This window comes from Colletotrichum costaricense, assembly GCF_030867565.1.
Source record: "Colletotrichum costaricense strain IMI 309622 chromosome Unknown Scaffold_14.1, whole genome shotgun sequence".
NCBI lineage: Eukaryota > Fungi > Ascomycota > Sordariomycetes > Glomerellales > Glomerellaceae > Colletotrichum > Colletotrichum costaricense.
In genome coordinates, this window is record NW_026848243.1 from 62,951 (window position 1) to 77,814 (window position 14,864).

The window sequence follows — 14,864 nt, forward strand, 5'->3', positions numbered from 1 at the left end:
CATCATGACGCCAGAAGTCCTACGACTTTCTTTGGAGAATGTCGATTTCCGGCTTCCGACACAAGTCACAGACGACAATAGTGTTACAGCACTCAAAAGTTTAGTCTTCGAGCCCCTCCTCCGATGGCAGTCCCATGGCCGCGTTGAGCCTGGGCTTTTTGACCGATGGGAGCGGTCCCCCGATGCCCGAATCTGGCAATTTCACATCCGAGAAGACGCCTGCTTTCATGATGGCGAGCCTTGCAAGGCTAAAGACATCGTCACTTACATCAATGGCCTCCTGGACTCAAGAGACTACTTTGGCATGCGCTGGAGTTACAGCCGCTATTTCTCGCAAACCAAATTCTCTGCCGAGGATGATCGGACTGTAAAGGTGACAAATGCGGAACCATTCGCGGATATCGAGGGTATCTTCTGCGAGTTTTGGCCTTCTCGCATCGACAAGAATGGCAAGCCGGTGCTTGGAACGGGCCCATTCCGTGTCATCGAGTTCGAGCGGAAAGATAGCACGGGTAGAGCCGTTTTGCAGCGGCTGAATCCGACGCGACATGGCTCACCTCATACTATCATAGCGACGATGGAACCAAATGCTGCCGAAAGACTTCGGCTTCTGCGTGCGGGAGAGGTCGATGCTGCCCTCAATCTGGAGCGGGTAGCTAATCTTGACCTTCTCAATTTCGACTCTGGATTTCGATGGGGAAGAGTGGCAAGCACCCTATCGGCTATTTACTATCTCAACTGCACGGATGGTATCTTTACTTCACCAGACGCACGTCTGGCTGTGAACCTTGCGTTGGACAATGACGCATTGGTAAAGGAAGTATACCATGGGTTCGCAAAGTCATCCGCTACAATCGTCAGCCCCTATCATCTTGGCTTCCCAGAATCACAATTGCAACACATTCCCTACGACCCCGACAGGGCCAGGGATCTCCTGAAAGATTTCGACAAAGGCACACATCTTGTCTTGAGAACCCCAGTATACATGCCAGAGCATGCCCAAAAGATCTCGAAATTCGTGGCATCATCCTTGGAGGCCGTTGGCTTTCAGGTCGAAATCAAGGTTGAGACCAATAGACCAGAATATGCTCGCCAAATCGGACTCAAAAAAGAGATTGGAAGCCTCGCGTTGTTTGACTCAACCCCAAACAGCACCTTTCGCGTTTTGGATGATAAGATCTCCAGTTCGTCGCGTGCAACTTGGTGGCTTGGTTATCACGATGACAAGTTGCAAGAACTATTTTACGAGGCGCGAAACAAAATTAACTACGAAGACAGAGCGGAAGCATATGCGAAGACTCTGAAAAGGTTACAGCAGAATCCTCCATGGCTGTATATAGGTCATCCTGACGTTATTTGGGCAACAAGACACAATGTTGGACTTCAAATTGGGCATTCGGGAATACTCACACTCGATTAGTGAGCCGGAACTTTAGGAGGAGAAGAGAACGTTGTAGAAATCATTGGAGGCTGCAGCAGCATTCATCTTTCTGTGGTGATACTTGAGCTTACATGTATTTATGAGCAAGAGCAAAAGGATATGAATCTTCTTCACATGAGGTGTATCATCGTGGCCTTCTCATTCGAGCCCAACCTTCTTGATGCCGTCTTTCTGAAGTTATCCCGATAGGAATTCTTCCTGCAGAACCTCCGCAATGGGCCCGAAGACTCGGATCCACTCACATAACGCCTCGGTATATAAGTCGGCCGATGTCGCCGACTGCGCTGCACGTTTCAGTCCGATACTTCCTTGATCGATGCATGTAACTTTTCAAGCTTGCAATGAGCACCTCGGTATCCATCGACAGCCTGCAAGCGGCGGCTAAAAGATATGGCACCGAGCCACTCCTAGTCTTACCAGATGGTGCGACTGTCGATTTATCGAAAGGTTACATCCCACTACTCGCACGATACACTTTCGAAGACAAAGCCGCCCAAGGTCTACGGAAGCGCAAGGCCGGTGACAAGTCTGAAAATCCGATTCACTTCTCTGCTCTTGAACTAGTCCGCGACAACTCGATCTTGCTCTTGACGGGACCCAGCGGGAGCGGGAAGACTACATTTGCTAAGCACCTCTGCCACAGCCTAGCTTCCTCTGGATTCAGCAATGCGCGACCACTACCTCGAAACGACCTAGGTGATATCAAGGAAGAGAATTGGGGTGCCAGCAGATTGTCTCCGTGCTATTTCTCACTGAGTGGTACCGAGTCTCTGAAACGGTTGGCTGATGTAACAATTCCACAACTTCTTGGCGCATCTGGTTCTCAGCACGAGCATCTGCTCATCGTCCTCGATGATCTCCAGACCGCAGGGGATGAACTGATCTCTGTTCTGGCAAAAACACTGGCCCTAATACGAGAGCGAACCTACACCAAGCTACTCTTGCTTGGCGATACAGATGTCCTTGACCGCTGGAGCTTCTCGGCCGTCGTGCGACACGAGTTGCTTCCCTTGCTAGAGTGTCAAAGAAGGGAGGCAGTGCGTTCTCACCTGAATTTGGATCCGTCGACTATCATAACAACTGGCATGGGTGAAGCTGCGTCGAGCCCGGCCATGTTTGCTCTCGCGGTTCAAGCCAATCACTCTGGAAACTGTGCCGAGGAGCTGCTAGATGCGTGGCTTTCGTCCACCCACTCGCAGCCAGATGCTGCATCGCTTCTAGCAGAGAGGTCATACAAGCTGATATTCCACAGCTCATTAACCACCGGTCCGACTGAGATGTCGTTGACCGCGATTCAGCCCAATCCTGCCTTGCGAAGCCTGACGGTGCAACGGCTCCTAGCTGCGCGGCACCTAGCTGATTTGACACCGCAAATCGCTGTCGGCCTCTTTCGTGATCAGCCTCATGCTTCGGATGATGTTCTAAGAAGCTGCTTGTCGCGTCTCAGCTCCTTACATGGGTCTGGCGTTCTTGTCGACGGGCTCCTCGGGGGCACACCAGCTGACGCTAAGCGCGCTGCCTTACTGGTGGCTGGCCTTATTCCATTATCCGCGGAAGTCGAAAACAAGGTTATGAAGCTGCTTCTAGAAATCGTCGAGAACGGAGATTGCTCGGCTGGTGAACGCGAGAAAGCCGGTCGTCTACTGTCAAAGTCTGGCGACCCGCGAGATCTGACTGAACTCGCAGAGGTTCCCGCCGGAAGCTTCATGATGGGCTCTGAAAGTCATCCCAATTCGCAGCCTCTGAGTAGAGTTTCGCTCGAGAGGTTTCGCATCGGTGTCTATCCTGTCGTCAACAGAGACTACGCCGCCTTTGTGAAGGAAACTAGCCGCGAATGGCTCAGTCCTGGTGGCAAGGACCCGGAGAAAGCAAATGCACCAGCGACCGATCTTACATGGCATGATTCAAGGGCTTACTGTCAATGGCTCACAGAAAGGTGGAGAGAAGAAAAAAAGATCAGTTCGAATGAGCACGTGAGGCTTCCTTCAGAGCCAGAGTGGGAGTGCGCGGCCAGGGGTGGCCGGGATGAGACGGGCACTGAAGGGTTGGCTTTTCCTTGGGGCACAGATTGGCAGGAACATACTGCCAATAGCGACGAGACTGGCTTCAATACGACCTGTGCTGTTGGTCTCTTCCCAAGGGGGCTCTCGCCGTACGGCTGCCACGATATGGCGGGGCATGTATGGGAATGGTGCTCAACTCTCTGGGGCGAGGACATGACGATGCCAGCTTTCCAGTACCCTTGGCGGGATGATGGGCGAGAGTCTTTAGATGCCTCGAACCATGTTCGAAGAGTACTGAGAGGCGGATGCTTCTCGAGTCCCAAGTTGAAGGCAAATTGCACGTATCGAGGTAGCCTCGAACCAACAGGATTCTGGAGAGGCAATGGGTTCCGCATCGTTGTTGCGCCGCTAGACTCACAAGATTAAAAGAAAGCAGACAACTCCTCACTTTGAACCCTTTATAATCGATACTGGAAAGACTCTCAGCAATTAGACTCATGCTCAAACTGGTTATTCCTGGCTTCATCTCGTTGTGTCAAAGATCGGGAGAACGTCATCACGTTTGCCGGTCATGCCGGTATTCGGCGGGTCCAACTTCTAAAGTTCCGGCGCAGTGGATGCAGCTCAGACTCGGCCGGTGTCGGGGGCAATTGCGGGATCTAGTCAGAAACACAATAGTGGATAAGCATCGCGTCATGTTGCCTATGCCTGGGAGTATGGTTCATATACGTGCAGCTTGTTTATATGTCCGCTTGATCTCTGTCAGTCTATCTAGGCAGATGGTATTCCTAACATTATTCTCAAAGACTAATTGTTAGTTCAAAAGTTCGAAAACATACCTGGCAGGCTACCGAGCTCGATCTAACGTGTCAGCCACCTTCCGCGAATATGCCGATTATTTCCGATTTCAAGCTTCCGGAGAATGCGAGCGCCCTAGGACGGTATACCTCAAATTCCACAGCCCCCTTTTTCATCACATTCACTACGTCGGACCATCCTGATACGGGAGAGTCATGGTGTCCCGATGTCCGAGCTGCACTCCCTCGCATCATTGCCGCCTTCTCGCCTTCAAGCGCACCGGAGATGGCCTTCGTTGAAGTAGGACAGCGGCCTGAGTGAGTAGCTGGAAGCTTGAGCTTCACAACTTTTTGGGGCGAGTAAGCTAAATATTAGTGGCAAACCAGGTGGAGAGTCCCTACAAATGTGTTTCGCACCAAGTGGAACGTCAACAATGTGCCGACAATTGTTCGGTTTGAGCTTTCAGATGGCGAACTGAAAGAGACGGCTAGACTGGTAGAAGGCGAGATACTGGATGAGAAGCGATTGAGAGGACTAATCCGCAACAATCAATGAGATGTTGACCTTAGATAGTGAGTACCTAGCCCCGAACTCCCACTCACCCGCGAGAGGGCTGCAAAGTAAGCTTTCAGGCGTGATGTAAGCGCCATGGCAAAGCTTGTTTTCCTGGCCAAATGATCACCATCTTTGCTTTCCACACAGCACCATCATCGCATTTCTCGGCTAAGGTGGTGATTAATCCAGGCAGCAGCATCTAATTTACCGTCTTAGCCGCCTATTCAAGCTTGAGATGACGAGCCTGTGCCGCTCGCTAACATCGATCGGTACTAGTCTACTGAGCCAATCTCGGCCGCATTGGCTCCCGTTTGCTGGTGCTGAGGATCAGGGGCAAATATAAATCCTTCGGAAAATTCTCAGTCATCGTCAACAAACATGGTGTTCTGATGCGTGTCGTTCTATTCTAAAAACTCTTTTCCCGTCTTCACAGATCGTAATTTTACTTTTCATAATCGCCTCTTATTCAACCAGCGTTTTTCCATCAGTCGCTCGCTACAGATCTACGACCAGTCACTCAACGCATCGAACATGATCTCATCAACATTCCTCTGCCCAATGGGCGTTTTGCTAGCAGGCGCGTCGCGTGCCTTGGCTTTCGACCGCATTAGCATACCGACCACGGTCAAGGCTGACACCGACGTCGAAGTCACCATACAGAACGACATCGCATCCGGTAGCAAGTCTTTCGACGCCGGTTTTACCAACTACAACCTCTACCTCTCAACCACTCCACCGGGATGGGGCACCGGCCCCGTGTGCGTCCTCGCCAACGGGACAAAGATTGACGTCACCTCCGTGAAGGTGAAAATCCCCGCCGACGCGATCCCTGACGGTTCCGACTTCAAGATCACCGCGATGGAGTGGAACTCGGATCCGACCAAGGACGGGCCCTCGGGCTTCGAATACAGCAATGACTTTTCCTTCTCGGGCGGTACGGGACAATGGGGCAAGACGGAGCTCGGAGGGTCCACGCTGGGCGACATGGATCGCATCCCGTGCACGGCGTACGCGTGCGCGCGCAACTGCAATGACAAGTATTTTGACGAGAGGAACACGACGAGCGAGGATCCTAGTGTCTACAAAAACACATACGAATGCGTCGCCGCATGTCCCGGCACAACTTTCCCGTCCTGGGATTCAATCATCAACGATAACGGGGGTGGGCAGGGCTCAGGCTCCAGTGCGGGGCCCTCGGGAAGCGCTTCGGCAACGGCAACGAGATCCGGTGCGTTGGCGACAGCCTCAACGTCTCCGACAGGGTCTACTTCTACTCCGATATCAGCCCAAAGTAGCAGCTCGCCTTCTCAGACACCTAATGGTGTCGCCTCGGTCACTGCCAAGGCCTCTGGGCTTGTCTTTGCTGGCTTGGCCATCGCGTTTAGCTTTCTCTAGTCATGAATTCGGCGATCATGGGCCATGTACGGATCGTTCGTAGTGTAGTGTAGGATAAATGGTGCGCTATCCGCAGATACTAAGATATTCTTTAATATTACTCATCAAGCCACTAAACATGCACACTATGTACGGTTGTTTTCTCGGCGAGAAATCCCAATGGGGAAATTTATTCCACTCATGATCATGACAAATCCCATATCGCTAGACCGACAATCCGCGGGCATAGAAATGACCCTCCAATGACTGTGAATTCTGGTAGCATGCTGCCATGTCCCACGTTGATGCGTCGGCCTAGGACAGAATCAGTAATAATCTCCCGGTGGTTGTACGCACATGCGATCATAGCGACAGTTTCTTGGTCCCCGGACCGAGAACTTAAATAAGTGACAGCTGCATCTACGGATAGTCAGTTGCCTATAGATACAAGCTACAAAGACTGGCCAGGCTGAGCGATCTTGATCCTCTGATAACTGAACGGTTCCGATGCATACTTTCCTATTTGCCCACTACACGCGCGCCAAGGCGGGAGGAGCATCCCACATCGCCAAGGTAGTGTCTATGGCCTTTACGAATGCAGACCTACTAGTGGCTCGGGTCGGGTACACCGTACTATAATTGTTGCATGCAACCTCATTGAGATACACGCACCTCAAGCTGTTGTTGATCAAGGTAGCATCAAGAGGTCCACCTAGTGAATATTTGCCAGATAACTACCTTAAAGTGGCACCGACACATTCCGATTTATGACTGTTCAAGAGGCAGCTAAGCTACCCATCTACAGTTTGCCTCCGACCAAGTGGCTCCAAACTCATACTTCATGGGCTTGAAAATCATGCCGAATTAGTAATTATCATTCTTAGCCTCAAAGGCTGAAGAATTGAATGCATGCTATGACTCAAGATCACTGTGAGTTTACCACAAGTGCACGAAAACATAGCCGTATTTGCCGTTGCAGAGGCGGCCGCGGGTAATAGTCGGTGAGTACTTTGATGATGATGGCAGCCCACATCGAGTGCCCAGTATTGCGTATATTCAAAATGAATGACGAACGCGACGAATTCCTTGTGTGCGTATCTTACTCGAAGCTTTTCGTTTTCGTCAATTTTTGATAGAGAGGTAAGTGCAGAGTCTGCATGACTATTGCCGAAAAATAGCCCCGGGATCCAGTTTCCGAAATATGAACCCACGGAACTGTCTTGAAATTAGCCAGAAGAAGCACTTGCTCATGGTACCAAGTGAGGTGCAACTCTGGTCGCACGGTCGTATCTTTGTATTCTTGCGAGAAGAAAAAATAACCAAGAGAAAAGAGAGAAGTCTGAGACTCGCTCGATGCAATCCAATATAATTAGCGGACGTACAACTGTCGGGGCATGAGGTGCTTTTCGAAGTTCAGAATGCTCTGATTCTCCAAGTCTGCTTATGATGTACCTGCAGGGCTTGTTGGAGCTAGACCGGACATAACTCGCAGTAAAGCCCGTATGATGACATGGAACATAGAATTTCGATGCACTCCGCCTAACCCACAACCTATTCATAGAACGTAGAAACCCAGATCAGGTAAGCGTTTCGCAATGAAAGGTTTGCCTTTACACAGGATTACGATGGATCGTTGCCGATTTCGATAGAATTCGGCCACATGTTAACTCCGTCTTACTGATGTTCATTGTTCAAGTTATTGGCATTGTGGATTTCATATGACTTTGATTTCTTGGATGATGGGCCTGGCGGAAATTGAAACAGGGGACTAAAAATTACAATGTACGTGTAGATCCAACGGTACGGAAAGTGTACATATCCTGGCCTGTTTTCTTAGCGTTGGTGGTCGAGATGGGATATTATCCGCCGAGTCTCTACCAGATGTAGCTGGCAAACTGACAAATCGCCACTGCATTTCGGTCTCGCTTCTGACCAGTTAGCATAACATCGCTCCTAAAAAGTTTGAGCTGCCCTGCTAATGTCTGCGGAAAGTCCGCTCTTTACATGCAAAACTGCACCGGCCGGGCTTTAACCTATTAGAGTCTAAACAGCTACCCCTGTCTTTGCTCGTCCAATCCAAGCCCGTGCATCCCCGCGAGCTCCACGGATTCCGCGGCTCACAAAAACAAAAAGGCTCGAAGAACCCGTAAGGAAAAGGGAAGCTGTAGGCGTACGGAATCTCAGCCCGACCCAGTAGTCTAAGGGCATTTGTCGAAAGGGCATCCTCATACTTGTAATTCGGCGACGTGGGCTTTCCGTCACATCATGGATCCGGAGCCGCATATGCCCAAAACAAGCGTCATTCCTAGAGCTGTATGCCTTCACTTTCGGAATCCGCGCACCTGGCGGCCGAGTATGCTAACTACCGGTATCCCACTCTAGTGCCACAACTGTCGGATCCGTAAGGTATTCATAATTCTATGTCCGAGTCCCCTGTCGTCAACAGCCGGCCGAGACCTTCCGGACCTGATCCGTCGCACGCGTTCCGCGCCATCTCCTCCGCGCTCCCATTCGCTTAGCATTCGAATGTTCACAATCGCCGAGCTGACGAGTAGAGTTCTAGACACGCTGCAATCGAGAGGTTCCATGTTCCAACTGCATCACATCGAAGATTCCATGCCGCCCGGCAGGGCGACACACTGCACAGCGGCCAACAGTTGAGAGGGCCGAAAGGTACCGGTGACAAATGGCGCCGTAACCGAGTGATTTTGGGTTCGAGCTGACATTTCAGCCGCAGCCACAGCCCTGGTGCGCCGACAATTCATCAACTGCATGAGAGATTGAAAGCCGTCGAAGAATCTCTCAGGAACCAAAATGACCAGCACGCCAATAGGGCGACATCGATCTCTACGCCAAATACGATCCCGACCATTGAGGATGATGCAGTCTCGCATCACTGTCTGTGGGAAGACCACCACGTCTCGTACGAGGGCGAATCTTCATTCAGGCAACAGACTCTACTTGCAAGTCAGATAGAGGAACTTCGACTTGAAGAGGCGCAGACCCCAGGCGTGATTGACGAGCTTGCAACGTTACGAGGGATATGCCAACGACAAGAGACCCCCGTAGAATCGCGATCGAACCGGAAGATTCGCCATCGAACCGGAAGATTCGCCAGCCTCATTCAACAAAAGGGGCGGAGTTGCAGCTTCCACCATCTGAGTTTGTGATTCGTCTTCTTCGGACTGTGAGCCGTAAGTTGCCGCAAGCTGGCTTTCAATCTCAGCCGAGAAGCTAAGCTATCGTGCAAAGCAGATCACTCCATCTTGTTCCTATTCTACGCAGTCGAAAATCGCATTCAAGTCGAAGAACTCTGTCGAAGGGTGTACTTCTCTGTAGAGCCAGTGACGATTGGAGAAGTTACCTTGCTGAACGGCTTCTTGTCGGTGCTCCTCAGGGACATCGATTTCGAGTCAAATCCCGAATTCAGTCCAGAAGAAGCCAACCGGCTGTACACCATGTGCAACTCCAACTTCAAGGCTGGAGTCGAGACTTACGAAGTGATGGCGGTACCTACATTCGAGCATACCCTCATATTATCCATAGCGGTCAGTAAAGCGCGAATCTGGTCCGTGTTATATCTTCGAGACGGTCGACCATGTGAACTGACTCGAGTTTCGGGCATGTAGTGTCTAAAGGCACAACAGGATGGTAACTTGCCGCTACAATGGAGCCTCATGTCCGCTGCCGCCCGCCACGTCCTAGCGTTAGGTTATCATCGAAGGGGGAAGTTGGCCGCGTTACCGAACCAAGAAGCGCGGCGGGCACGACGACTCTTCTGGCACGTATACTTTGCAGACCGGGGATTGACCCTCACACAAGGAAAAGCGCCAGTTATACAAGACATTGATGTCGATGTCGAACCATTCGAAATCATTCAAACGCCGGAGAGGAAGCCCTGGGATACCTCATTCTCCGCCTTCATCGAATTTGGGAGAATACAATGCAAGATCTACGAAAAGCTTTACTCTCCTGCAGCATCCCGCTCTACGGAGGAGGAGAGGCGGGCCATAGCAGTCCATCTTGCAAAGCGCCTATCGACGTGGTATGAATCATGGCGCAGCGTCGACTATTCCCTCGCATACCGAGTAGAACTGTTTCAGTTCACGTTTGATGCGCTCGAGGTCGTTTACTATTCCATTCTAACACTCATACATCGTGGCGCAAGCAGCTCGAATGCAGCCAGCGCCATCACGGAGGAATGCTTCGAGGCAGCTAGGAAAGGCTTGACCGCCCATGCAACCGCATACCCCCGGTCCGCTTCTGGGGGATATGCCTCTCTATTCACTTATGCCGTCTGGTATGCTACTTTTCCTCGTCCCAAAGGTCAAAGACTGTCAGCTAATCCTCGAGTAGGACACAGCTCTATTCCTCATATACGCCATACATTATCACATTTCTCCACTGCATCAGGACCTCGGACGATCAAGACCTAAACCTGATGCGCTCCTCCTTGGAGATCAGCGAGCGCCTAAGTGGCTTGGTGGAATCCTGCAAGAAGCAATATGAATTATGTCGGGCCCTGTACCGCATAGCAGAGGCCTACATCAAGGCGAAGAAGGGTGTCGCATGTACCGCCGTACCGGCTGAGACTACCATCACTCTACCCCTACAACAACCGACGTCTGATAGCTGGCCCTGCTTCGAGTCAAATCTGGAGGCGAACCCGTTCCCGGACCTGCACGTCGATGACTGGAATGGCTCTTACATGGGACAGATGTCATTCACCTTGGAGAACCATCTCGGAAAGGGCAGTCATTAGCTAAGATGATAGCAAACCACCCCATAACATGTTATTGTTGGTATCCCTATCACAAGGTATTTAGTTCGAACCGTGGGTTGACGAAGAGATCAATCAAATTATAATAATGTTTGCGTACCTAGGTGTAAAAAGGAGGTTCTAACCCTAGGTTAGGTAGGCTACGATAATCGGAAGTAGGGGCCGTAATTGGCCCTTGCGTAGTCGGCCGTATGCCGAGGTCGAATTGGACTTCTAATCCGATAGTTATGCTTCCCAGGTCGGTTGAGAGGTGACCTAATGCCGGAATTTTACCTCATGCAGTGTACAAGAGTTCAAGGCCTCCTCCGATATTGCCTCCGTCGATCGATCTACTCCCACACAGAGCCCTTCGTAGAATCAGGATGACTACATAGCTTCTAGAATTCGGTAACATTAGTTGCAGGTCACATAGGTTTGCCAGACATTATCGGGGCCTATCCAGACGAATGGCCAGACTTAAGGGGATGGGCTGGCGGCTCATAGATGATACAGTCATCCCGAATGCTCTAGTTCTAGGCATTCCCGGTGTCGTTCGTCCAGGTGGTCACTAGAATGCCGCCCTGTCCATCTGAAGTGGCCTGCGTCCATGTCAATAAGTAGGCCATAGGGGTAAAATCAGTATTATTAATATTAGCATCAGACCAGGAAGGTCCCAAAAAGAGTTCACCCCCCCGGTGCTGAATTGGGGGCTACATCTCTGGTGCTCATACTGGGATTCGAACTCGGGTACTCGCTAAGCCTGTCGTCGAGTAGGCTGGTTGGCGTAGAATTGAATGTTGACCTCAAACCACTCCACCACCCAGCCAGTTTGACCTGACCCGTCGACCTAGACGGGCGCCTGCTGGCTGGTGACTGGAATGTCGTTGAGGGGGTATACATGGGCTTTCTCCCGTGTATCCAGGTCCTCGTGGGGCTGAAAGATTATCGGATGAAAGTTTGGTGGCTGTGGTCGGCTCTGCCTGGTCCACCAACGCCGGACTACTCCAGACAGTCACGTCTTCATGGAAAGGAAGGCACGTTTAGCGACACATATCTTATCTCCAAAGAATATACCTTGTGATTGAGGCCAGGCGTGACAGGAGTCATCTAAAGGCGACAACCTCTCAGTTACATGTAGTGCTCAAGCCAAAGTGGTGTGTATCGCGTGCATAACTTAGGCAGGCCAACGCAATGGACTTAGTAGGAAAGCAGCAGAAAATGGGAAGGAGCCTCGAGGGGCAAAAAGTCGTAGGGGTTTCTTGTTCAACTTGTTGAAGGGAGTCGGAGTCAACTCCCGCTCCTACGCGCAGTTTTCACCTCAATCAACTATCGGACGGTATCAAAATCGTGCTTATTCGCCCTTGTAATGGATAATATTCATGTCCACCGCCATCTACCCGCCCAGCCCGAACCTGTACATGAGCACTGGCAAGGATGAAGGAGGAGATACTGGGGCTTTGGGAGCCTCAGAATATGCCATACTATCAAAGACGCATGTCAGGACCTCATTGGAGCTCGGAACGATGCCTGCGATGGAACTCATCTCTTGTCTTGGTGATGACTTTGATGTACACTCGCAGCTTCTAGGCAACCGCACTTTCAGCAGTCACGTAATACTTCTTGGCCTCTCACCCAGAGGTTTTGTCCAAGCTTACCCACAAAGTCTTGTCCACTTTTCAAGCGGAGGGAAAAATCAACACCAATTTTGCCCAGAAGCTTCGACTGAACCCGTCTCTTCCTCACTCTTCGCCGTTGGTGGTGCGCAAGGGAGGCGACCTTTTCTGTGGGTTCTAGGTACCAGAAGGGATAAGTCGCCATCTTTATACCGCCAGCTGTTAAAGTATCAGGATAAGAGCTGCAGAAAGCATTCACTGCTTTTACGTACAGACCGTCATTGGAATTTCACAGTGGTCGATGTATCATAGCTCTCAGAACTTCACGATCCCATCGGTCTTTATATCACGAGTTATAGCACGTAGTAATAGGCATATAGAGTATAATAAAAGTAGCTTAACATATTAAAATAAAAATAAATAAAAAGAAAAGGTCTATATATATAATATTTAAAATAAATACGTAATTTAATACGTAATAAGTACTTCGTAAAATACGGTTATTATCCTTATTATATAATATACTCCCTAATAACTATTATTAAAGAGCTATTATACTTAAAATAGAACCTCTAAATACTCTTATAAAAGCCTAATTTAGTTAAATATAAATAAAAAAAAATAAGTATAAGAGATATACGTTTTTTAAACCGCGTTTATTATAAATATATCCTTTTATTTAAAATAAATAGAATCTTAACTTAGAATAGTACGTATTTTACTATTTTTAATATATAAATTACTAAGAATAAGGCTACTTAGTTATTTTATATATATTTAAATTCTTATAGCGTTATTTAATTATTATTTTTTTTCTTTTTTTTAACTTTTTTATAATTATTATAAATACCCCCGTTTATTATATACGCGTACTTATATTATTAAATTATTTACTAATTTTATTTTAAATATAAATATTTAATATATCTAAAAATAATAATAAGTTTTACGTAATTTTTATAATACTTCTTATATATATATTATATAGTTTATTAAGAATTTAAATAAGTAATAATATTAATAAGCCCCTTTAAGTCGTTACCCCCCCCCTATAACTTCTTACTTATTTATTAAGGCCCGGTTACTAAGTTTTCTTTTTTTAATTAAAAAAATATCGAGGTTACTAATTAAAACGCTAAAAACTTTATTAAGTTTAAAGCTCTTATTAATAATTATAATAAGAGTAATAATAAAATAAATAGTAATAATAAGAGCTTTAAAAAGCTTTTACTTATCCCCCCCTTAGAATTTAAAAATAAGAATAAAAATATTTTAAATATTAAGCTTTTTAAAAAGGGTATATTAAATATTATTATTTTAAAAGTTCGTATTTAATATTATTTTAAAATTTAAAAAATATAAAACTAGCTCTTTTTAAAAAAGTAATAAAAAATAAAAAAGAATATTAAAAAGCTAAAGTACCTCCTATAATAAGTATAGTTCTTTTTACTATTCTAAGCCTATTTAATATATACTTAGTCCTTAAAAAGCTTAAAAAAGTAGTTCCTAAGGAATAAGAAGTATAATATATACCCTATTTTTAAATAGCCCTTTAATATACTAACTTTAAGAATAGTAATTATTATTTTATAAAAAATAATGACTAGTATACGTACTATTTTAATAGTCGTTCGGCTATAGAGTATATTAATATATTAATTATTTTATAGTTAATAACCTAGGCCTTTACTAAAGCTATTATTAATAGCGCTTTTCTTTTTATAAATATATTATCCTTTTTTATTATTAAAAAGCGTACTCTTAACTATAGTTTTAATAAAATATTAATAAGCTCCGTAGTATTATTTATTATATAAAAAATAATAAGAAAATATATAAGAACTATATTAAGTTTTATATAGAGGATTTTTTCTTTATACGCCCCCTACTCCCTCCCTTAAGTATATTTATATTATTAATTATATTTAATATAGTTATTTATAACTAGCCCTTTATTATATTATTTATTTTTATACCCTAAGTTATTAATTTAATAATTATTCTACTTTTTACGCCCCTTATTACTCTTATTATTCTTAGTTTTATAAATTTTAAAATATATAAAGTATAGTTCTTAATACGTATACTTACCTTCCTCGTTAATAACGCTATAATCTTAGTAATTACGTACTTTATAAACTAGGAGTTTATTTTAGGCTTCTAAGCTATACTCTAGGTTCTATCTATCGTCTACTTTTAGGTATTAAGTTTTTTTAAGCATAGCCTAAATTAATTATTTCTAATTATTTTAACTATTTATAATAACTTCTCGCGCATTATAAAAATTAAAAAATATATAAAAATATTTAAACTTAGCTTAT

At 46.7% G+C, this 14,864-nt stretch overlaps 4 protein-coding genes across 4 annotated transcripts; all 4 read left to right on the forward strand.

Annotated features, from left to right (window-relative positions):
- Positions 1 to 4: 4 nt before the first annotated feature.
- Positions 5 to 3,870, forward strand: CCOS01_11896 (serine/threonine protein kinase; the record flags this gene model as incomplete). Its single annotated transcript, XM_060460047.1, has 2 exons — positions 5 to 1,184; positions 1,853 to 3,870. The coding sequence occupies 2 exons, from the start codon at positions 5 to 7 to the stop codon at positions 3,868 to 3,870; spliced, it is 3,198 nt and encodes a 1,065-aa protein (XP_060308990.1).
- A 462-nt stretch (positions 3,871 to 4,332) lies between these two features.
- CCOS01_11897 (uncharacterized protein) lies at positions 4,333 to 4,797 on the forward strand (the record flags this gene model as incomplete). Its single annotated transcript, XM_060460048.1, has 2 exons — positions 4,333 to 4,559; positions 4,629 to 4,797. The coding sequence occupies 2 exons, from the start codon at positions 4,333 to 4,335 to the stop codon at positions 4,795 to 4,797; spliced, it is 396 nt and encodes a 131-aa protein (XP_060308991.1).
- Positions 4,798 to 5,328: 531 nt separating this feature from the next.
- On the forward strand, positions 5,329 to 6,192 carry CCOS01_11898 (uncharacterized protein; the record flags this gene model as incomplete). Its single annotated transcript, XM_060460049.1, has 1 exon — positions 5,329 to 6,192. One exon carries the CDS (start codon positions 5,329 to 5,331, stop codon positions 6,190 to 6,192), a length of 864 nt encoding a protein of 287 aa, XP_060308992.1.
- Positions 6,193 to 8,486: 2,294 nt separating this feature from the next.
- CCOS01_11899 (uncharacterized protein) lies at positions 8,487 to 10,933 on the forward strand (the record flags this gene model as incomplete). Its single annotated transcript, XM_060460050.1, has 5 exons — positions 8,487 to 8,572; positions 8,909 to 9,333; positions 9,427 to 9,671; positions 9,801 to 10,471; positions 10,528 to 10,933. 5 exons carry the CDS (start codon positions 8,487 to 8,489, stop codon positions 10,931 to 10,933), a joined length of 1,833 nt encoding a protein of 610 aa, XP_060308993.1.
- Positions 10,934 to 14,864: the final 3,931 nt, after the last annotated feature.